Source organism: Plectropomus leopardus, chromosome 21, assembly GCF_008729295.1.
Source record: "Plectropomus leopardus isolate mb chromosome 21, YSFRI_Pleo_2.0, whole genome shotgun sequence".
NCBI lineage: Eukaryota > Metazoa > Chordata > Actinopteri > Perciformes > Serranidae > Plectropomus > Plectropomus leopardus.
Window position 1 is genome coordinate 13,806,998 of NC_056483.1, and position 25,405 is coordinate 13,832,402.

A 25,405-nucleotide genomic window follows, 5' to 3' on the forward strand; every position below is an offset into this window, starting at 1 on the left:
TTTCTTTGGGGACATAATTTGCATTTGAAAATAGGTAATAAAATCACAATGTAACGCAACATGTATTATCTAAATACTTAACATATTGCAAGACATTTGAAATTGCAGTAATATTGTATTGTGACTTTTAAGTGTCGTGATTGTATTGTGTCGTAGGGCCACCTGTAGCATTCTCAAAGGATCACATTGTGCACAAAGTTAGTGGATAACTGTAGCTAGTAAAATTAGTTATTTTCTGATTGACAGAGTAACCTGAAAATGAAAAACGCAGGTAGGAAAGTGAAGTACCCAACTTCCTGCAAAGTGTTAGGTTAATGGAAGAGTGATAAATAATTACCCTCACTTTTAAAATCTGTAATTCTCCTAATAAAGCATCCATCGCCTTTCTTGAATTGAGTGCTCTGAATCAAATTGACCTTTCGAGTCGATCAATTATGACTCCACTTTGTTTGCCTAATAAAGGAATATTTGGGAAAGGTGTTTACACTTGTGGCATTTAAATGGTTTCATTAAAGTTCATCCCGTCTATCGCTTGCAAGTGCTGAGTTTAGAAAGATTGTGAATTAAAGTGTAAATAAAGCAACAATTTGACTGTACAGCACTTTTTTAACCACAACTTTACAGTAAAAAAACATTTATAATAAATTAAATATAGATATTCAAAACCCTTCAAAAAGATGGATTTTAAGATAGTACTGTGGAGTTGGGGCACCTTTACTGTCTTGTTTGCGAGGTGTGAGCTTAAACATGCCACAGAAAAGTATTGGAGGAAGAAATAAGGAAAGAAGGGACATGGAAGTCTTTCCGCTTACAGTTCACACACACTGTGCTCTTTGTAGTTAAGGCCTTAAGATGAGCAACGGCAGCTTATGTGTGAGTTGAGTGAGAGTTCAATTGTCAGGCTCAGAGCAGCAGAAATAATTGCTGGAGGACTTGTATTTGCTGATATACAGGACATGCACACACTTGGAGTGATAAATAACCTCAGGTGGCAGGTAGTGAGGGTGTTTTCCCATAGAGTTTCTGGCCTTGTGCCCAAGTCAGGGCCGCTTGCCAGTTTATCTCACACACTGGCATATTTGTCATACTTTTCTGTGTTTACCTCTCCCTGTGTGGATGACCTGTTGTTTCTGACCTGGTGTCTCTTTTTTTCCCCACAGAGATGTGAACTGTGTCCCCACAAAGATGGAGCCCTCAAGAGGACAGACAACGGAGGTAGAATCCCTCTCAGCTACTTAAACACACATATACACACGCACACATGCACACACGCACACATCTGTGGTGAGCCTCTTGTGTATTTTGTCATTAATTGCATGTCACCGGCAAGTTTAAGGGGTGTGAGCGTGCTGGGAGAGTTATGTCGCTGTTTGTTGTGTGTGCTGCCTCTCTCTGCCGTCCTTGCCAGTCCATGTTTTATGTGTGTGTGTCTGTGTATGTTTATGAGGGGGCGGGCCAGGATGGGTATAGTGCATGGCCTGTGAGGAGTCTCCTCTCTGGGTTCATTGGGAGGTCAGCTTGGTGGAGACTGTAAATATTCTGTGTGTATGTGAGTGTGTGTGTGTGTGTGTGTGTTGAGTCAGTCAGAGAGAGAGGCACAGCTGTGGGATTGTGTCCAGGCCTGCAGGGAGGCATCAGGACAACACTAACACACACCGTTTTACTACTTTCTCTTTTATTTTACCCTTCCCATGACCCCTCTCTCCCTCTCTTCTTCCTCCCATTTTTCTCTCGCCATCTCTTTCCCCGACCGTCCGTTTCTCTGCTCCTGTCAGTTCCTCTTCACTTGTTGATCTGTGTGGTAGTTGCTGTTATTTCAGGTGGGACAGTAATAAAGCACAGCAAAGGGATTAGTCTGAAATGGGTATTTGATCTACCCTCTGAACATATAGCAGGAAGAGAAGAAAGGAGACAGAAATTAAGTTTACAGCTGCTGCTGCTTCTTGCCTCTGTTTTTGTCCTCTTTAAGTCTAGATACCGACTAAATATTGGTGCTCTTTTAATTGTAGGGTTTAAATACATCTGTGACATGCATATATTTAAAGAGATTTGATGAAAACAAGTGAAAATCAGCAACAGGTCAGAGCCAAGAAATACTAGATAAGTGGCAGCAGAAGAGCATTTTCTAATTTGTACTGGTGTGGTTTCACTGTACTTGTAGCTCTTTACCTGCTGCAGTAAGTACAACATTAACTACCTAACACTGTCATCATAGTTTTACCCGAGTTTACCACGGAAGCTCATAAAGCCATTATCAAGAACTGACAGTCTTTTTGTTTGTTTCAAACCACATATACCACATTTTAGCCTTATTATCAGTTAAATTTAGGCTCATGTTCTCAACAGATTGTTCCCTGATAATGTCTTGGAGTATGGGATGTTTGTTAAAGGATGCTTTGTTGGCTATTTGGGGTGTAAAAGTGTGAAAACTCAGTTTGAGGAGGAAGGCTGTGCCACTTTTTATAGTCCTGTTTTATAGGCCTCTTCCAGATTCTTGGAGGGACTTCAAAACAACAACATGCCCCCATTTCACACCCGCTGCCTCCCCTCTGTCCCGCCCTCTGCCCTCCTCCCCCTGTCCCGCTCACCAGGTCAAAGGCAGGTCAGGGGTTCAACTGTAAGTTTAAGCCTGTTTTTGTTTCCGCTATGGGGGAAAAACAGACACCTCCAGCGTGGCAGGAGACTCCCACCTCCATTTGACCTCGCGTTGACCGCCTTCTGCTCCTCCTCAGCTCGTCGTCAATTCTGCTGCCACTCCACTATGCCCCACTGTCATCCCACCGCCCCCAGTTTGTCTTCACTGACAGGCAGCTGTGTGTGTTAGGGCTCAATAAACGGCTACTTAGATAGATTAACTACCAGGTTGCAAATTCTACATTTACGATGTAGCATTTCAAAGTTGAACCCAAAGTTCAATTTATGTTTAATGTGTGAATGTGAATGGAACCAAAACTACAATTTGGCATATTAATGATGGGTCCAGACCACATTTTAGGGTTTCCCACACATTCATTTATTTGTGGCGACCTGCCATGATTAAAACATCTGTCGCCACAAATAGATTTTCTGTATTTGGAGCTGGACCATTCATTAGGTGCGCTGTTGAAAGATCTAGATACCGTTCTGTTATTCATTGCGTCACACTCAAAAACCATAGAGCACATTCTGGGCACAGACTGAGAAAAGTTTGCATTCACTTGCAGCAGCTGCTCCTCTCATCCATTGATCTGATCTGATCTGATCAGCTCTTAACAGATCAACAGAGCAATTATCTGTCCCGCAAGTCACAAACTGCTGCTGAGGAGATAAAAAAGTCACGGATAGCTCTGCCCGCGCTGCGTTCACGAACCCACAAAAACCTCAGAATTTAGAGCGGGGATACCAAATGACACATAGGGATACACTGGTATTGGGAAAAGTTTACTGTCATCAGCTAGAGCCACACATACACTCTTATTCTGTGGGAAACAGTGTGTTAGTGCTAGAGTCAAATAAGTATTATCTGCTATTGCCTTTAGGCGTGGTCCATTTTGGGTTCACATTGACAATAAATCCAAGTTTCATGGACTGACAACTAACACATTCAAAGGACTATTTTGAGTTGTGCTGCGCATTTGCCCGTCTTTTGTGGAGTCTGACAGCTTTTTTTAAAATTCTTCACAAAGGTCACAAAGAGGTCAGGAGGAAATACCTGGACATTGAAACTGTGCTGGACTTTATGGACTTAAGTGACACCGTGCAGATAGAGTCAGAGGAGATGAGGTATCATGTAGTGCAGCGTGATGGATGAGAAGGGAATCATGATTGGCTGCCCTTGTTTAGTTGTTTGATCCTCATCAGAGTTGAAAAAGCTGCACTCATACCAACTCAAATATACCAGGCCAAAGTGCTGCAAAGTCAGTTATGCATTTAGAGTAGAGACGTCACATTTTTTAGAGCCTGTGTCATGAGTTACAACTCAAAAGAATGCGCAGGGAAAGGCTGTTTTTTGTTTTACCCAGTTGATAAAGTTCTGTTGATGATATATGGAGCAGTTCAGGTTATAAGGCAACTATCAGTCCTTTGCAACTTGCAACCAACATATGGAATGAATGCAGTTCTTCACTCTTATTCCTTCTCAAGACCTTCACAGATGGTTTTTAATCATCACGTAAACTCTGAAGTGTTGCCACAAACTTTTTGCAATCACACATGTTCAGAGGTTGATGGTTGTTTTCTGTGTGTGTTTGCAGGCTGGGCCCATGTCGTTTGTGCCCTTTACATACCTGAAGTGGAGTTCGCGAATGTCTCAACCATGGAGCCCATAGTGCTCCAATCTGTGCCACATGAGCGCTACAACAAGGTAACAGAACGCATCTATGCATTTAGACACCACACCACACACACAATGTAACTCTGATGGACGGGGTCAGTTTTTGGAATTACAGTGGTTCTCCTGCTCATCTAAAATCCATTAGGTGTGTCATGACCATCAATCTTTTATAGTAATGACCATAACTTTGATACAAAGCATGTATCAAGATATTGTTTTCACTTCCTGTTTCAAAAATGAATGCCAACAGACTGTTTTTGTTCAGAGGAATGGAAATATGGAATGTTTTTTTGCATCAAATATTACACATTTAACAGTTAAAATAGGTCTTAAAAAGAGGTTAAAGAAATACCCGACGGCACACAACACCAGCCCCTCTCCTAAGAATATCTGACAATATACTCATTGAATTCAATAAAAGAACTCTCTTGGACATTTTATTTTTCTGTCACTGTACATTATATTTTATAGTAGTGCTGCTGTCATTTTTAATCTGTATGAAATTTTTACTGATTATTTAGATAGTGTGGGTACTTGCTGTCATTACTGTAATTATTTTCATTAGTAGTTTTATTATTGTTGTTGTTATGGTTTGTTTTTGCAGTTTGCCTGTTTTCTTTTAGTCTTTTGTTCCCTTGCCTTGGATTTTTAATTACATACTTATTTTTTTTCCCTATGATGTAATGTGTACTTGTTTTGAACCCATGAAGAATAGTTTCTACCTTGGTAGTCGCTAATGGGATCCAAATAAAGTGTGTGTGTGTGTGTGTGTGTGTGTGTGTGTGTGTGTGTGTGTGTGTGTGTGTGTGTGTGTGTGTGTGTGTGTGTGTGTGTGTGCGCGCGCGCGCGCGTGTTTGTGCGTGGGTGCGTGTGCAGACATGTTATATCTGTGAGGACCAGGGCAGAGAAAGTAAAGCCGCCACTGGAGCCTGTATGACCTGCAACAAACATGGCTGCAGGCAGGCCTTCCATGTCACATGGTGAGACCCGTTCACATCACATCAACCTCACTAGACAAAGAAGGACACTGTTTCTGCTGTTTCACACACTAGAGTACACACACTAAGTAAAGACTTGTAGATTTGATATACTTGTGAGTAATGTAGTAGAAAAAAACTTTGAGTCACTGTGAATATTGAAGATTTTCATGTATTCCAAACTGTAACGACATCACAGCCTGCTGTAGAGTGGTCAAACCTGGATTTTTATGCTATGTCTGCTTCTGCTTCCTTGGGTTCAAATCATACTGTTTCATGATCGGTACTTGATGGTATTATGATACTTATTGTGTTACAATGTCACACATACATTTAAGAAAGTCTTCTGTTTTTTTTACCTCTCTTTATTGCCTTTACACTCGTCTCTGCTGCAGTGCCCAGTTTGCGGGGTTGTTGTGTGAGGAACAAGGATCGGACGCAGACAATGTCAAGTACTGTGGATATTGCAAATACCACCACAGCAAATTGGTAAGTGTCATCTCATATTTTTGTCTACAGATCTTTTGATCCTCTAAACCACAACCTCACACATCACTAGACAGTAGGTCATTATTCTCAACTTTCTTTTCTGTTGTTCCCATAACCCATTCTGCGCATGTAAGGGAAAAAAAATTGATTTGGTTATGATTAATCATTGACTGTACCAGTTAATCAGGGAGGAAGCTTGTTTTTTGTAAATATTGTGGTATAAATGTACAAGCTGACAATTGCTTGCAGTAGGGTAGAAGATTAATCGCAAAAGTTATATCTCTTTCTTTTTTTTAACCACCCAGTAACAATGATTAATTTGTGTCAAAAAGGTCTCTTATACAACCAATAAAGGGTTTACTAATGTAGGCGGGACTATGTGGTGGTAGGTAATTGACAGATTTCTTGATTGGCTCCGAGAGGCTTTTTACAAAAGCGTCGATCTTTTTTGTCTGTTTACAACTTTATGCTCAAGGACAACCAAAGATATGTCTACCTTTGCACGCTAAAAGGCCATCTCAACTCGCAACTTTGACTTGTCAACAACAGCTACCCACACAGCGCCCCTAGCTGCATATCTGCTGTCGATGCATTGCCACTGCTTTACTGCAGCGTTCTAAAACTTCAGATTAGCAACGATAGCTAGTGTTTTGCTTGTATTAGACTCACTGTCTTCCCTTCAGAACTAAGCATTGATTTCACTGTATGTACTTTATTTATGAAACCACTCTAACTGGTGTGTTGGACGTCTTGCAGCAGACACAGTGTTAGTTGCACTTCACTACATATATATGCATGAGAGTATCTAAAGGCTACGTGTCTCCTAACAGTTTGAATGCTGATTCATGTGTTTTTTTGTTCCGCTAACTACAAGCACGGATGACCATGTAGAGTTAACACACACATACTGGCTCGGTTGGAACACAGTGAGAAATACCTTTCATCTTGTGAATGACTTCTCTGCTGCCACTTGAGAGATGACCCACCATCACCTCTTCCCTCTTCTTTTTCTTGTGTCTCTACCTGCCTTAGCCCTTCACATCCCTGTCCTTCTCCTTGATACTACTTCCCCGTCTCCTCTACCTCTCCATCTTTTGTCCAACGTTTCCTCCGTTGTCAGTTTCTTTTTTCCTGCTTGGCCATCTCTCTCCTTCAGTCAGCTTCCGGTCTCTGTTGGCCTCTACCCCCATCCCCTCCATCTATCTTTCTCCCCCATCTGCTTCCTCTTTCACAAGACCACTGAATCCATCCCCCCACTGCCTGCCTCTTTTCCACCTGTCCTTTACCCTCCATCTTTCCATTTCCATCTACTCTTATTCCCCCTCCCTTCCTGATGCCTCTAATCTCTCTAATAGTGGCCCAGGGTCCCCTCCACTCCCTTGTGTATTAGTACTAAGCCCAGAGTGGGTACAGCGGGTTGGTTCTGCAGATGCTCTATAGTGTCCTTTTGAGCTTGGTCAGGCTTAAACATTATTTCTGTATGTTAAATTCTGTAGTAAATATTTCAGTGATTTATTTCTCAAGTCTCCCGTGCTGTCAGTTAGATTTTATTTTTTAGTCAGCAGCAGTAGTAGAAGGGGCTTTAGTGCTGCTTTACATAAATTGGACACATTGTTTCAATAAAGTTGCAATGTCAGTTCAGTTGGCTTTTTCTTCTTTTCTAGGTGGTGTGCTAAGTATAGTGATATTTATGGTGTAAATGAGTATAACGATCAACCTAAAAAAGACAGAAGCACAGTCTCTTTTGTCTGCACTTCAGATTTTCTTGCCAAACAATTGGCGATCACTCCTGAAAAGCACATTGCTAGTTTCTAGTCCTTGATAGCTACCTTATCTTTAGTAGTCTGTTAGCTTTGCTCTGACTATGCAACCAGCATAAAGCAAACCTGATAGGTGGATAGCTAGCCCATTGTCAAGCAGAATTCAATCAGATAAGAGAAGAATGAAAAGGATAGGCATATCAACACACCAATCCAACAACTGGATATGCAGAGCAAATGTGTTTTTAGTGCACGTTTACTGAAGAGACGCCCTGTTGTGATCCAGATTTTGTTCCACATCTCCAATAGTTAATAACCTGTAACAAGGTATACACGTGTGCATATACACACTGCACCAGTTTGGGGAGGGACGCAAATATGAATAACAGTAGCGTGACCTAACTATTGTAATTTCTGAAACAATGGTAGGCTAGAAACACAGGACAGGCTTTATTTGTAGTTTACACACACACACACACACAGATGACATTTTGCAATGTTAACAAATGCTGATGGAAAGACTCATGCTGTTATATTGATCGTGTATGAATGGCTTTGGATGCTGGGGCATAATGTCATTAAGCTGGGATTGTATGGATGACAGGAATGTACGAGAGGGAATCAATGACGAGAAAAGCAATGTTGTTAGCAGAGTGGGTTTCATAAAATACCACTTGATGGATGTTTACGGCATGTTAGCAACATATGGTATTTGACTGGACTCTGTCAGTGGCCAAATTTAATTTCAAACTTTGATTATACTTGCTTGTTGTTGATTTCATCAACACTGTGAATAATTTGTCCTTATTTGGTAGGGTCACTTTTAAAGCATTTTTCAATACACATTACTGGATACATGCGCTGAAATGTCATTTGTAACATATTTAACTAGATTATAAAATATATATACATATATAAATATATATAGATAGATAATATTTATATAGTCTACATATGTAGAACTTTTTATGTAGAACTATTTTGGGAATGCTTCAAAGCCATCATGCTGTGCTAATTCGTCCGAATCTTATATTTCCATGCCAAAAACACCAGCGTACTTTCCTCTGCTGTTATCTTCTGGCAGGTGCTCTGCATGCACTTTTTAAAACATTTGTGTGAAATTGCCTTACATGAATTTTACTTAGTGCCCAAATAGTAAGGGAGCGTTGCTCTATGTCCTCACTGAATACCTTAAATATGCACCTCTGTTACATCATGTAAAACACGTACTGTGCACTCGACCGGAGACATAACTGCTCTAAAATGCGTTAGTACTTGCTATCTTTCCACATTTGTACTTTTTAAACAAAAATACATGTTTTATATTTTGATATATATTGTGTTTTTTACTGGAAATTACATAAAATATAGCCAATGGTAAGTAGGTTTTTAAGGATGGTCATTTACCAGAAACTTTAAGTTTCCTAATGATCTCTGAGCAGACAGCTGCTTCCCTATTTAATTTAGTTAAATAAGGAGTTAATATTTGATTAACTTCCTCATTTTGTTTTTTCGTCTATTGTTGAGCTTTCAGATTGAGCAACAGGAATAAACAGAAATGGCGTCCAATAAAAGTTCAACTCAAAATGGTAGCATAATGTCGCTTGCTGAAACATTTTAGTAGAAAACACTAAAACAATGCACTCAAATCTGCAGAGAATATATAACTAAAAATAAAGCAAGATTGAGTGATACAATTGTTTTTTATTTTTTCAGGCTTTGAGTGGAATAAAAATCTTGTATTCTTCAATAGTATTAGTATAGTAGTATTTGTTGATCTTTTTCCTATGTGCTGTACAGTATGTCAGTATGGAAATCCAGATTTAGACTTTAAAAGGGAAGAGATTGCCAGTGAGCTGTATGTGAGGCCAGGAGAGGAGGATTTATCCCATGGTGCACCAGGTTGCCTTGGAGAGTCAGCTTTACATGAAATGCCAAAAGAAACACAGTCTCTGGTCATAGATCTGTACTTTTGAATAGAGACTGGGTAAACACACGCCTTGATCTATGCCTGGAGGTAATTTGGCTGTAAATTTGAGGATGTAGTTGTTTATCACATGGCAACACATGCTATGAGCAAGAGCAAGCTGACTTGGACTGAGATCGATAACCAAGACCTCTCAAAAGTGTCCCATGATGCCTCTTTAGATCCTAGCTCTGGCAAAGGAGTTTTAAAACAGCAGTGAAACACAACTTATGGTGGTGTCGGGCCTTACTGTTGCCCTCAGTCTTGATTGTTTTTTCTAATGTGTAGTATTGACGGATTTTCAACACTTGAATGACTTAGCCCAATGGTTTGTTTGGTCAATGAAGTTTGAACAGAGGAGCAGTGGAGGTATAATGCATTTTTGTTTTAATACTGTCACCATGCATTTTTTACTTAATTGTGACCAATAAGTTAACTCATAACCACCAATTCCAACCAATGCTTGTGACAATGTTTTTGACTGTCTTTTAATTTTGAATTTTCCTTAAGTTCAGTCAGCCTTTTCTAGTTTAAGTTTTAATTATTATTATTTTTTTTATCATAGAGTTCTTTTTTTGGTCTAATTTTAGACTCTCTTCTTTGGACTTCATCCAGTAACTTGGAGTTCCTCTTTACCTTTTTAGCGAAGGAGCAGGGGCCGTGGTAGTAGGTCTCAAAGCTTAAGTGACTCTCCCTCTCAGTGTATGGATAGACCCCCAGACACGGACAAGAAGGTAAGACAGCCCTCAGATCTTACCCTCTCTATGCCCAAACCACCAACTGTGACTCCACCAGAAACACACGCCCTCACTGTTACATGCTCACACTGTGCAGGCACAGGCAAATTCACGGAAAAGCATTGATCAATAATACTTTTCAGCGGTTCTTGTAATGGCTTTATAATGAGCATTTATGGAGTCAGTCTTTGAATATATTGGCAGGACATTATTTATGACAAGCGGAGTCTCAGAAGACATATTTTAGTTTGAATTAACAAGGCAAATGGAAAAAGAGGTGTGTGGTTTTTTGATTCATTATTGTAGACGTAGGTGTCATATCTTAATATATTATATGTTGGCAATTAAAAAAACAGCAGATGTCGACCCTTAAGTCAGTTGATCTGAGAAAAATGAGTGACTTGTTTTGAAATGGATAAAGGTCCTTGAAAAGAATTCATTTGGTATCTTGTAGTAATTTATTTATATTTTTTTCAAGGTAAAACCTATAGATGTTATTGATTTGAGCATACTGTGTTTAACATCACACCTCATAATGCATCAATCTGTCCTTCAGCTTTTCAAAAGGTCTTTAATATATAACAAGTCCTTTTAATTTGATGTCCAAGTGAGTGCTGTGATTGTTTTATATATACTCCGTATCAGTTGCATTTGGATTGGTCTTTAACTGTGAGTATGACTGCAGCTCACCAACACCCACCAGTGATCGCAGCCTTTAATGAATGCTACATTAGTGTGACTTAATCAGTCACAGCTGTTAGCAGAACATGTAATCACAGGCTGCGAAAAATCTGAATTTGCACGAGGTGTCAAGTCATCTGTTCCACTTTTTGTTTTTTGTCATGTGTATGGAGCCCTTATAGGACCGGAGTACAACTTTTGCGGGCCAGTATTGGGCCACATGCACGCTAATATATTTTATTTTCAAAACTGTGTGTTTAAACAAGAGCAATCACATTACATACAAGAGTTTTAGTACCCTATCAGAAATAATCTATGTAATAATTTATGCTTGATTTTATTTTTTTTTGGAGCTGGAGTGTTCATTAGGAGCACTATTGGAACATTTATACTATTTGGTTTTTTCACGGCCCCCCCCCCAGAACGCATGCTATACGCATTGAATCACCTCTGACTGAGTCGACAGATCAAATAATTGACAAGTGACTCAAACTCCTTAAACAGCTGCTGAGGAAAAAAAGGACTCATGATGAGTTCTGCCTATGCTGTGTTCACAGACCCGCAAAAACATCAGAATTTAGAGAGGGGGGCACTGAATGATAAAAAAAAAAAGGGACACACACATACACAAGATTGAAAAGAGTTTGCTGAACCCCCAACTCCTGTCCTCAGCTACCACCACACATAGATTTTAATTCTGTGGGAAACACGCACGACCATTCAGGTTCACTGGGCATACAGATGCTGATTCTTTGCTGCCGGTTACTCAGCCACAGAAAATACTATGGAGATAGTAAAAAGTAAGACCAGAGAAAACCAGCGTTGGATTTTTGGTTTTTTTTTTTTGTGTTTTTTTTGACCGACAAAAAAAAGGAACTGTTACTGAAAGAAAAATGAGTGCAATGTGGTCAAGGAGCAGAAAGCAGATTGGGAATCGTTACAAAGCAAATATGGCGGCATATAAGCGCCGTACCAAAAGCAGTATCCTTGAAGGAAGTCATGGCAGTGGGAAAGGACTAGCGTTATGCTACACACATAAGAAGAATTTTATGACACAAACGTGTTAGTGTGGATGTAGCCTTGGAGTGTAACAGGTAGGTAGAAATATTCAGCTCTGTGTTGTATAAATATAGAATGTACTAAAGTAGCCACATGACTGTCCCTTTACAGTTGAGCTGTTTAGAAAGTTTTCTCTATAGTGTCATTGATTCTTGTCACCCAACTCTCTCCAACAGTGTGCCCTGTGTGGACAGCACTTTGAAAATGCATCCATCCTTACTCTCTTCTTAAGTAGCAATCACTGGGAAGAGTTTACAGCATCCAAATATTGAAGTTGGTGTCAGTGTGTGAAGTTAATCAAGCACTTCACAGCAAAGTGCATTGCAGCAAACAAAGGATGCTTATTAGATAAAACAAGCAAGAACAAGTACTTAACATACTCAGACATGAGTCAGAGCTTTTGCTCTTTTGTGTGTGTGTGTGTGTGTGTGTGTGTGTGTGTGTGTGTGTGTGTGTGTGTGTGTGTGAGAGAGAGAGAGAGAGAGAGAGAGAGAGAGAGAGAGAGAATTTTTAGCCTGAGGGAAACTTGGTCCAGACCACCTCACTGTTTAACAAATGTGGATCACAACAGGATTTTTATCTGGCAACAATAAAATGTTTTATAAGATGACATTTTAATCAAGTTGTACAATTCTGCTCGGTCATCTAAAATGCTCTCCATATGTCCCTGATATTTAATGCAGCTGCACACTGCATACTAAGTGCATTCGTAAAACCAATTTAATTTGGTCAGGGGATGCTTTAAAATCTGCATTGGAAAGATGTTGCCTGTATAAAACAGTATAAACCTACTGTGAAAACAATCACAAATGAAAGCTCTGGGCGAAAATGAAAATATTACAAATGTCTGCTGCAACTTTCTAATTAAATAAATTCAACTCTGCAAGCATATATTATAGAGATGCCTTGCTGTAGCAAGTTTTATGTAAAATCAGTCTTAAACAAATTAGTATAACAACTGATACAGACAGATTTAATGGACCAAAGTAAAATATGACAGGGCTACACAATGCTGATATTGATCTTTCAAATCAGCTCAGTGCTTGTACGTTTTTGTTATGATGAGCATAAAATTAAGAGGATTAGCATAGTGAAAATTGTCTTCTTTTTTTCCTAAAAATACATCATGGAATTCAGTTATCTCAGTTTTGTTTTTAAGGAAGGAAGAATTGATGGGTGCATTTTGTAGGTGTCTGTGCAGTCAGCTCCTGCTTGTTTTTGTCACCTGAATGACTTGACAAACAATTGTTCAAATGAAATTCAACCTCTGAATGAAATGTTCATTTTTAGATGAGATGTTGCATTTATTTGTACACCTTTGTTTATGCAGAAAGCTGAGGAGAGATTTTTAAAATGATGCTGTGCCAAAAAGACTTATTTGCTTTGAGTTCCATTTTTCTATCTTTTTTTTTAAATTTAAGTCATAGTTAATGTTTTTGATAGACAAGCATGAAACACGACAATAGATGTTTCATTGTGTTCGGTCATAAAATAATCTGTGGAATCAAAATTGAGAATTTAGCATGTTGTGTGATGTTTTATCCTTCTTAGTCATTGTGTCAAACAATACCAGCTTCAGCGTGTGTATCCATATACCATCCAGCCCTTCTTCTCTGGCTTTTGTTAATTTTGTCTTATTTGCATTAGTCAGAGTATCCTCCCTCTCACTCATTTGTACTCTGTCACACACACACACACACACACATACACACACACACACACACACACACACACACACATTCTCTCTCTATATCCACATTCCAGGGTCAGAGATCAGTAGGCTCAGGTGTGTGTGTGTGTGTGTGTGTGTGTGTGTCTCCACACATCCACTCATGCATTTGTTATGTGGTTTCGAGGCTCAGATGTAAACCCACTTCATGTTAGACCCTGCAGTCAAACTACAGCAGGGGCTAAAACATCCCCACACTGGCCACTTAGACAAAGCCTGCAGGAAATACACACACACATCTATACATACACAATGGCTCGTCAGAAATCCTGCAGGAAACTGCACAGGGGAATTCCTGCCAGGCCAGGGCGGATTATTTTCCCCCTTACTTCCTGTTCCTCCATTTCCCCCCGCCGCCTTCCCTCTCCTCTCCTCAGCCCCCCTCCCCTCTGTGTCTGCATCTTCCTCCTGTGGCCACTGCGTTGACTTGTGAAGCATTTAAGATGCATGTTCCATTAAAATTAAAAGGCGATACTTTTTGCTTTGCATCATCGGTGCAGGCCCTTAATTTCTTACATAACCTAGCTAAGATTAGGGACTTTTATTTTATTTTATTTGTCTTTAAGCATCGCAGCAAAGAAATTACCACAACCTAATACACACTGTGCAGTACAACAGGAAGTTTGTTTTAAAATAGTGTTTGAACAATTAATTGACTGATGAATTAACAGGAAATGATTGAATTATAGTTTTGATAATTTATTATTTTTTGTCAAGCAAACATGAGTAAAACTTTCTCTGGTTTCAGCCTCTCAAATGTGAAGATGTGCTGTTTTGTCTTTGTTTTATAGAATTATAGGATGAATATTTTTAGATTTCAGACTGTAGGTTTGGCAGAAACAATTAACTTAGGGTCTGAGACTTACTTCTGGGCATTGTTTACTATGTTCTACCATTGTATTAATAAAATAAAACAATTGATAGATAGTTACAGCAAGTGTTGTTAGGACACTGGAGATTCTAACTTACAATACAATACCTTGAAAAATATTGATTTTTAATACCACAGAGAAAAATTAACATTGAAGGCACAGAATTTCATTTTGTTGATTAAAAGATAAAAATGAAAAATCTTGTCTTTTCTTGGTTAGTGGCAGAGAACAGCATAATGATTGTAGCAAACATTAACAATAAAAGAGAGCAAGAAAACACAACCGACACTGATGTATTGATAATGCAGAAAATGAGTACTTTTTTCAAATATTTAGAACTGATATGTATCAGTAAATGTATGCTTTTGACCAAACTAGTTATTTAATGCATTTAGTTTGAGCGTTAAATGCAAAAATCAAGAGGCCTGTTTGTACCAAGAGAGCAAAGAAAGTTCAAAGCATATATTTTCGGAGCTGTAAAGAAAACCGTTGCAAGAAATAATGTGTGTCTCCTGAAAGGGGAGTTTCCCAGTTCAGAGCCCCATGACCAGCGTCCGACATAGACAGAGAGGATCTCAGCCCGCCGTTGTATTGCTCATTGCTCAGGGGTTTGTTGATAAATAGACGTGGCCCTCTTTCGCTGTCACAACTCATATTTACCCCACACAGACTCAAAGAGCACTCGGACATGTCAAATGATCAGGCTGCTAATGGTCAGCAAAAGAGAAAGAGGGGAAATGACACGCTGAAAGGCTTTGTCTCTGCCTGTATAATCAATTGACCTGATTGATAAGGGTGTGTCAGGGGTACATTGTGTGTGTGTTATGTTTCCCACGCCCAGTGCTTCGGGTCCTCGTGTGTGTGTGTGTGTGTGTGTGTGTGTGTGTGTGTGTTATCCGACCCTCTCAGCTCAGCCTCTGTCCATCAACACCTACCTCTGGAATGTTAATGAAAAACAACAAGGGAATCCCAAAGAATTTACCTCTCTGTCTTTTCTCTCACTCGCCTTTCCTGCAGTGCCGTCTCTCCTTTCTGTTGCAGTAAATACTGTTTAAGTTAACCATCTTACTCTGTTTAGTCACCCACAGTTTATACTATGTTTCTCATTTGTTATCTGCTTTCTGCAACAAGTTTGCAAAGTAGGTAGAGATCATCAGACACAATTTTTCCTTCTGAAAACGATTCCTAATGCTGAACTTGCACATAAGCCAAAAGTGAAGACTGGCCCAATACCACTGCATTAAAAAAATATACAGATATATCACTAACCCTGTATAGATGTGAAATAATTGCTTTTATTGTTGTATGGCATTGCTCAGGTTGACCCCTTTGTAAAACATGAACAGATATGAACAGAGAGAATGGCTCCCACAGTCATGGGAAAACTAGAAAAGTAATGGAATTCCACAATCTCATTTTCCAGGTCTGGAAAAGTCATGGAATTAGTAAAATCTTTTAAAGTTGTGGAACAGTTACGTGGAATTTGCTCTCTGTAATGAAATTTAAAGTTCCAGTAATTTTCCTTGGATAACCTTCTATGTAATGTAGCATTTTATGTCACTTCAATTGATTATCTTTGATGGTTCAACTGTTGGTCTGATAAAGCAAGCGCTTTAAAGATACCAAACTTTTTTATTTCATTTTTCACTATTTTGTTCCATTTTATAGACTAAACTGTTGCTTGATTAGGTGAAATCACCAGGGTTTAAAAACTTTAACAGCAACTCACTCAATGATCAGTCATTACAAAGTCATTCTGTGCAGCCAAACATTGTTAAGACCTACAGAACTCTATTTTGAATTCTACTTAGGATCCAAACAAGGGAAATGTTTATAAAATGATGCACAAAACATCTAGAATGTTTTCATTTGTTAGAAGGTGCAGACATAAGAAACATGAAGTCGGTATTTCCCTCAGTAAAAACTGACATCTTCAAAGGAAAGCTGCAGAATATATACATTACCGTCATTCAGCATGGATTAAGATGATCGTAACAACTTTAAAGCTACCTAATGGAAACAAAAAGGTAAATTAATTGATTGCAGCCGTAAGTTGCAGCATAAAAATAGAACGCTGCAACATATGTCTAGTAACCCCCCTGAGTGTTAGCATTAGCGGAAGCCAGCGTGCAGAGAGGTTACAGTGGAGCTGCTATCTCCTGATTTGGCTGGTGAGGTCTGTTAACTGCCACCCTTTGAGGAAGTCTGGCTAAACTGTCACCAGCCTCCATGCAGTCGTCGGGGGGGGGTTAAGGGGGATGGGCGTTTTCTGGTGTTTCAGAGTTGTCATGACACTGAGCATCACAAGCATGTTGAGTCTCATGTCGTCTCTCAGGATCACTGCATATTTTCACCACCTATCTTCTAGAGAGTGTGTGTGTGTGTGTGTGTGTGTGTGTGTGTGTGTGTGTGTGTGTGTGTGTGTGTGTGTGTGTGTGTGTGTGTGTGTGTGTGTGTGTGTGTGTGTGCGTGCCTACATGAGTGTCCATGTGAAAGTGTGTGTGAGCGCACATGCACCTGTCTACTCATATGCCTGCACCGAGAGGTGTCAGGGTGCGGGGCGTGCATGTGAGGTGTAAATGCGCTGGCACCCAGTCGCCACCTCTGGGGGTGCGAGAGGAGGATGGCGGCGCGTGTGTGATAGCAAGGGTGTAAATTGAGCTGTGATGGTCCAGGAGGAGGATATGATTGGATGTAACGATGAGACCTTGTGCACGGCAAGAGGCACTTAGACACACTCCGCTCTAAAATGCAGTGCGCTGAATTCCTGTTTCCTCCTGCCCATTCTTTATCACTCTTCCATCACTCTCTTTGTGTTTGTGGATCTCTTAGCTTTCATCTCGGACTGAGCCTTTGAAATGTAATGCTCTCTCTTTCTATCACAAACACACACACACACACACACACACACACACACACACACACACACACACACACACACACACACACTTCCTTTTTTGTGCTTATATCCTAATAACTCATACCTTTTTAGTTTGTTTTATTTTAGCCATCTCTTTGAACACAGGACACTTGCAGTTATCAGGATTCCCGCTGATCCTCCGAAAATCTTAAAAGGCATTGAATTTATTAATCTGATAAGATACCCTGTTTGGTGTTAAAATATCTTAAATAAATCTTGCAAAAGCCTTGAAAAATGCACTGGAGATGGGATTTTATGAATTGCTTCTTTTCTGATGTTGCAATGTAAAATCTCATAATAATCAGTTAACATCTATTTTTTATTTTTTTTTTATAATTTACTAAATCCATCTTCTTAAATTATTCATAATGGGAATAAAAGCAGTGAAATAATCCAGCATATAGAGTGAGACACACAAAACCAGTAATAAAAAATTCTGCCAGGTATTTTCCAATTCTAATCAGATGTAACATTTTCACTGGACCAGAATTGTAATGTTTTATATTACAATAAACGTTGAGGCAAAATTGTTCTTAACTTAATGTAAAAACTGATGGTTCATGTTTTATTTTTTCTTCACTTCTCTTTATCTTCAGGTTTTTGTTATTGTAAATTTGGTCTCAAAATTCAATTTGAGTCCAAATTTCTAATTATAGTCCAGTATGTCTTTGCGGGTTGAGGGTTTCAAAGAAGGGTTGTAGGAGCAGGTCTGTTTTTCTCTCTCTGTCTTTATTTCTCTCCTTCCCGTATCATGTCTTAAGCAGCTTCACCCATCTGTTTCTCCTTTTTTTTCTTTTCCCGATGCTCAGAAACACAAGGAGCGGGACAGGCACAAACCGAAACACAAGAAGACCTCGATGGACATGTCGCCCTCCCTCGTCCTTCCTAACATCATGGTCCCAGATAAGGTAAGGGCATTCCTCACTGCTTTGATTTGGTTAATTGTGACTGGTTAAACATTACAGGACGGGTGGCTGTTTTCTTTTCTTCACCTTGATTTACCTTTGTTGCTCTTCTTCTCCATCCCTCACATATCTTGTCCTCCTGCTGACCTCTGTCCCGTGTTTGGTCCTCCCTCTCTCAACTGGCATTGTTTTGATAATTTTCTCTTCTTGTTCCGGTACTTCTCACGGTTCCTGTCCTCCCGTTTCTTTTCAACCATAATTTTTCATTGTACACCCCCCCCACACCCTTTTCATCTTCCTCCTCCAGAACTACAACAGCAGCAGCTCAGGGGGAGGTGTCACCTCTCTGCCGGCGTCGTCACAGAAGCGACTGGACGACGGCAGCGCCCGTTTCACCACCGCCAACTTCCAAGAAGTGTCGTCCGCACTCTCTGGCAGCGGTTCCAAAGATGGCTTGGCCGCAGACACTGGGAAGGCGGCATCTGAAGCGAAGAACAAGAAGAACAGCGGCGCAAGTCATGCAGTGGGACAGAGGGGTGGCCGCAAGTCTCTCACCTCCTCAGGGAAACCCCTCCCCTCCGCCGTGGTCACCATGGCAACCTCCTCTACATCTGCCTCCGCTTCCACCGGGCCTTTCCACCAAGGTGAATTAATAGTCCTGTATGTTAATTTTCCTGCGACTGGGAATTAACCCTGCAGTTAGAAAAATTGAAACGCAACGACAAATCATCGGGTGTTACTGCCCTGCCCACCTACCAAAAAACTGCAAGTGCAGCATGTTTACAAATGCAGACATAGTATTAAAACCCAAATAAGAGCGTGATTCATGTGGTTTGTGTGTGTGCTGTGTCATTGGCTGGATTTTGGCCAGACACCAGAGTTTTGTGTGTGTGGCCGTGATAACAGTGTTTCGTCTCGACTGGCCCCTGGCTCCTGTAATCAGAGGCCGTATCTGGGAAAGACCCAGAAACACAGAGAAGGAAAGAACATGTGGGGAGGTCAGGACCTGAGAGGAGTCAGAGGCTCACATTGAGCTCCTGTGTTTTGTACTATCAGAACTTGTCAGGTGTGTGTGTTTGTTTATGTGTGGCTCGTAGAGAAATGGTGTGTGTGTTTGGGTATCCATGGGTTTGTGTGCTCTCGAGGCGCTTCCTCTGATACATGGGAGGACTACATGATGAGGGAGGGCTGACTGAAGAGCAGATAGAGAGCAGGAGAGCAGATAAGGTGCTTATTTTGGTTATCTTGGTGCTGCTCCTCCCATGATGATGGAGAGGAGGCTTGTATGAAAACTTTAACAGCTGTAGTGCATGTATCCTGTGTTGTTTCTCTCCTGCTTCTTGTCAGTCTCTTCTATCTCCTCCTCTGTCTAACTTTTCTGTTATTCTCTTTCTTCCAGGCCTCCTGTTGACCAGTGCCAGCAAGACGCCCTCTGCCCCCTCCTCCTCAGACTTCCTAAGTTTCTCAGACTCATCGTTGCGTTCAGGCGGCGGGACTACCTTCTCCTCCCCGCCATCGTTCAGCAGCTGCCTTGTGAAGCCGAGCTCGGAGGGTGGAGCTTCAGAAGGAACTACAACGCTCTTCGGCTCTCTGATGTCCGCCACTACAGCTTCTGCAGGTACCAGGCGTTTAATCATGGAAGTGATCTCTTATGATTGAAGTGTATTTTTGTTTTTCTAGGCGCGTTCCCATTACAGATTTGCGCAAATATTATGCAATATTTTCTAAATGTCGATAAAACGCTATTGCAAGGTGACTGCATTTCCATTGAGTGATGTTATGAGACTTTTCCTGTGATGTTATACAACATTACATTAGGCTTTAAACAAATTAAAATCTTCATACAAAACAGTGATAGGAGCTACAGCCAATCAAATGCCTTCAAAACAAATGACAGCAGCCATGATATACAGTATATCATGGAACATGCAATTTTTAGTTTTCTATATTCAAAAAATACATAAGTAATACTTAAGTCCCAGTGGTGCAGCATGATTATCTAATCACTATCAGCTGTGTGACAAGTGTGTGGCCTGCATAAGAGATTAGTGTGCCCCCGTCTGAGTATGAATGTTGATTTTGAAGAGGGCCTGAGGGCCGAAACATCATCTAAATAAAAGAAACGAACATGGAGCTAGAGTGTGTTACACTTGTCTTTAACTTACAAGTCCGCTTCCAGTGATCAGCACCTAAATACAACCTTTATTGCTCATTACTTTACAATATCATAAATTATTTGGTTTTACCATAGAAATAGAAGAGGAAGTAATACATTTAGCTGTAGTCATTTGACAACATCAAAAGAAAATGGCTATATTTGTTTGTTGTTATGGTGACAACACGTATCTGGGGCTATTAAATGTGTCACACTCACTCGTTTGAGGACTCTGACGTGGCCGGCCGTACACACTAAGCTCTTGTTTTCCTTTTAACTGTCTTTTATTGATGCTCATCATGTAGCCTGAACCCATAATTACAATTATCAACATCTGTGTCACCTGTTAACAGAGGCAACGGTCAAAACTCAATTTAAACCTCACCAACATCTGACATTAAAGTAATGGATAACACATTCAAACATGACAAAAGATTGTGATAGTCCTTTTTACAGCAGACATTTTGACATGTCATTGAAGAAGCACAGGTGTATTCACTAACATTATTGATATCTGCATTTCACTCAGACGAGCCCCTGGTATTGTCATTGCTGGGTCGCTGGAAAAGCTTAATGCAACTGAGCCATTGTTAATGTTATCAATTTCACCTGTGCCTTTTTTACTCTGACGAGTCAAAATGTCTGCTGTGAAAAAGGTCCATTCTCTCTCTTCTCAATAAAAATATGAGGTGATTATATCCAGCAATCCCCGATCCTTCTCTAGCAGCAAGGCAAAGGAGATAATATTACTCCACTCCTTGTTTTGTTGTTACTACAAAACCTCACCTGGTTACAGAAGTCTCAGTCACATTTGCAACAGCACACAAACATGAGGGCTGCTCTGATCATCCCGCTGTGTTTATTTGAATAGGAGTGTTTGTTCTACTCTCATTCCATCTCCGTCGTTTGCACCTTCTTCATGCTCGCATTTTTTGGTCTCATTATTACAGTGGGGCCACCGTTTTTTTTTTCCAACACCATTTCTCAGATACAATAACAAAAGACATTAAGAAGGCTATTCACAAAATTTATTGTTTTTAATGACATTTTAGTGATAATTCTTTAAAGGGCCATTCCATTAGTTTAGCATGTCACGCTTGACCAGTGTACCAATGGACGATTATTCAAGAAATTAATCAAGTGACTTGACTTTAGTAATCTTGGGTTGGACTCAGATCCTTATACAAAAAAAAAAAATAATTACAAACTGCTGCTGAGGTGTGCGGAAAAAAAGTTTATCACTGAGGAGGGTTAACAGAAGACTTTTGCCAGGTTGAATAATGGGAAGTTAAGGATCCAATGTTGTTTGGATCTCAACGTTGACTGGCAGCCATTTTGAAAGTATTGCAACTTCAAACGATAATGAAGCACAAGACTTAATTAGAGTGCTCTTTTTAGTCGTTTTTAGCAACATTTTCTCCTTGTATCTAAAATGTAAATATGTACTTTTTTTACATAGTCCTCTATGATGGTGATTAGTTTGGACTGTTGGACAGAGAGATGGGCCTCTGACGTTTTATTGACCAAACGACCAATAGATTAATTGAGTAATAATGACTAAATTAATTAGTAATGAGGAGCAGTAATCGTTAGTTGCAGCTTTAATTTACAAGAGAACTGATGACGCAGGTTGTATTTTCCTCTTGAAGTAGAATCATTGATGGCCAACAAACCTCACAAAACATCAAGAGACTGCAGGCTTTGCTCTTAAATATTCAGTCCTGCTTTCTTTTTATTGCAGTGGGCGGGAAACTGTATGAGAATTCCCACAGTCTCACAGCCAGCGAGACGACAAGCCTCAGTGGGTCCGCCGGCTACAAACGGCCACAACCCGCCAGCTCAGTGCCGGGAATTGGAGGAGCGGCGGCAGGAGGAGGGGAAGACGGGGTGAAGAAGAAGAAGAAGGGCAACTGGCGAAACAGATTCGGACCTTGCTTCACGACGGATGTGAAGCCTTCAGAGCCAGCTCCCTCCCTGGCTCTCCCCACCCCCTCCACAGCCAACACCTCCTCCTCCTCCATCGTCTCTCCGTCCTCCTCTTCATCCTCGACACTCACAGGCCGGCCGGGTTTAGTATCCAGCAGTGGATTAGGAGTGGGGATGGGAGGAGGAGGAGAGAGGGGGCTGGGGGTCATGGGTGTCAGCGGTGGGATTCAGAAGTCCCCGTCACTCCTCAGGAATGGGAGTCTGCAGAGCAACAGCAGCTCCACGACCACTGGGCCAGGTGAGGAAGAAACAGCAAGTTGACACACTCAAAACACAACGTTTACATGCACACTAATATTCCAGATATGACAATATTCTGCATTTGATACACGTCATGTAAACAGTACATTCTGAATTTAGCCCTATTTCACATGTAGCACTTTCCGATTAAGACATGCAGGTTATATCAATATTATTCTTTGGACATGTATACAGAACATTGAGAATATGTGTCTCAGGTGGGGTTTTCTATCCCAGTTTTCCACACACAGCATCTTGCCCGTTTATAGTCGGCTTTTTGTATTGTCGTGGATCTGTTGTACATAAAACAATAGTTTTCAAGGCTGGGGTAGTGATATATGCCCGAAAGAAAAGCCTACATTTCTGGTCAGAGGGAGAAACACACATACTTTTAAACATTATGAAAGGCTTGCATATCCAGGGGTTTTTGGACTGTGAAAATATAGCAGTGCCGACCCGTACAAGACGGTTGTTAAAGGAATAAAACACTCTCATATCTATCTCTCTGTCTGTCAGCTACTTTTAAGAAAATCATCCTTGCAGTTTTGCTGTATCTTACCAAATAGCCTGAAATTATTGAAATGTTGGCAACTGAAATGAGGTTGGTTTAATTCAAGCTCCGTTAGCCAGTTGTGTTCCATCGTGTTCACCGCAGTGTCATCAAAATGATTTAAAGAGAAGAGTGAGGCATTGTGGCTGTTTTTATTCGTCCAGCTCCTGACTTGTGGAGCTTTCTTACTAAATGCTTTTGTATTACACAGAAACTGTTTGTGGAATCACATCTGCATAGCAAAGTATCAACAATACCGATCACAAACGGGAAGGATTCGACACACCTTTGTTATTGGCTCCTTGTGTGCGTGTGTGTAAGTCAGAGTGCAGGTCTACGTGCTGTTTGCTCACACACGTGGAAGTGGTCTGTATGTTTTTTTCATCGTGTTCAGTTGCTTGGCAACTGTCTTTATGCTTTGGAGTTCCCCTCTGCTGATGGAAATGGCTCAGCACAGCCCACACATCCCACATCTCCCCTTTCTTCCAGAATTACCACCCTTTTGTTTCTGTCTCCAGCCGCTCAGTCGCTGTCTCTTACCTGCATTCTGCTCATTCCTTAAATCCTCGTCTCACCTGTTGATGCTTTCTGCAGATGAAGGTGTAGGTGTTTTTCGTATAGTCCCAGGTCAATGCATATATGTGTACATGCTTCAAATCCAGGTCCAAGTCCAAATCCAAATAAAGAAATTAGATGCAGGCCAACATCCATCACTGATCATCTGATCTGATGCAGATCACCAATGTGCTCCTGCTATAATATACTTACATTAGGCTCCTACAGGAGAGACCCTTGTGTCTCTTTGTTACTGAGAGTTAAAAAAAATAATAATAATATTGTGATTATTATGACAGATATTGTGATCTGAGTCACAAATTAAGTGAGACTGATCATTTTTACATTTCATTTTCATTTAAAAAGAATTAAAATTATGATGGGTTTGGTTTCTTTTTTGGATATAGTTTCCACCAAACAAGCATGTTTCCTTACGTCTAGCATATAATTTGTAGGCCAGAGCATCTCTGTCGCACCACAATGCTTCATTTGTCATGGTATGTTACACTTTTTACCTTTATAAAAAAAATGGAACTTCTGCAATATGAATATTGCATTTGGCCATATTGCAATTTCAATGATATTTCACTTACTTGTGCAGCACTATTTTTGATATTTCTAGTTCTAAAGTATTAGTATACTGTATTTTTCAATTGTACTATTCTTTTTAAAGTGATTCATTAGTCTTGTTAAATTATGTTGTCCTTAACTTTCAGAATCTATAATACATATTGCCCCATCGATTGGATTGGAGCATTCATATAAGACACCAATGAGTTGTAATTATGTTATTTTTCCCCACCGCAGTGCAGATCTTAAAAGTGTAAAAATATGTGGTTGCAAAGAAGTGCAACAGTACACTGATTGTGATCACAGCATTTGTTGCTTGGTGTGAATGTCTCAATTCACATATTTAGAAATATAAACATAGGTATGAACTAGGGTTACACTCATTTTTCGCACTTTCCTTAATAGATTATTTGTAAAAATTAACAATCGATTAATCATAACTCAAAAAAATCATAAAAACAGCAATGCATAGCCTATCAATTAATCAGTAAAATTTCACGTTTGATTAAATTCTTTATGACCGATTAATTAACCGATTGTCGATTAATTGTTATCATCACTTGTGTGAACTTAAAAAAACCATAAACCAATAAAAACTTCTGCGTGTCTTTTTCTGTTTGCATTTGCATTCAGATGCAGAGATAAAGTTATTTTATAGTGGCATCATAGCTTTATGTCTTCCATTTAAGAAAGCATCATTACCCCCAAATTTATTAGAGCTAAGTGTGAACTGACAGAAATTTCCTTCTAGTTATATTCTGCTTTTATAATTTTATGTGACGGTGGAAACATGTTAACTTGTCATCAAAGCAACATGAAACGTAGCAATTAGACTTCTGGCATTCTGACATATTGAAGTGATTGTATCATTGCAAACCCTCAAATTTATTGTTGCTAAAAGTATAAGCACAAGTCATGTCGATCTATAAATATTGATATTCA

The 25,405-nt window shown here is 40.0% G+C and overlaps 1 protein-coding gene across 2 annotated transcripts in view; it reads left to right on the top strand.

The window, feature by feature from the left end:
- The window catches only part of mllt10 (MLLT10 histone lysine methyltransferase DOT1L cofactor), a 51,642-nt gene that overhangs the window by 7,315 nt on the left and 18,922 nt on the right, over window positions 1-25,405 (top strand). The window contains exons 3-11 of one of the 2 annotated variants that reach the window (XM_042510239.1): window positions 1,161-1,215; window positions 4,233-4,342; window positions 5,189-5,292; window positions 5,685-5,778; window positions 10,149-10,238; window positions 18,312-18,410; window positions 18,715-19,051; window positions 19,807-20,025; window positions 22,304-22,786. In XM_042510239.1, coding sequence (XP_042366173.1) covers window positions 1,161-1,215; window positions 4,233-4,342; window positions 5,189-5,292; window positions 5,685-5,778; window positions 10,149-10,238; window positions 18,312-18,410; window positions 18,715-19,051; window positions 19,807-20,025; window positions 22,304-22,786 — 1,591 coding nt within the window. The remainder of the gene's footprint in view (window positions 1-1,160; window positions 1,216-4,232; window positions 4,343-5,188; window positions 5,293-5,684; window positions 5,779-10,148; window positions 10,239-18,311; window positions 18,411-18,714; window positions 19,052-19,806; window positions 20,026-22,303; window positions 22,787-25,405) is intronic. The other variant, XM_042510240.1, reaches the window with a different exon arrangement.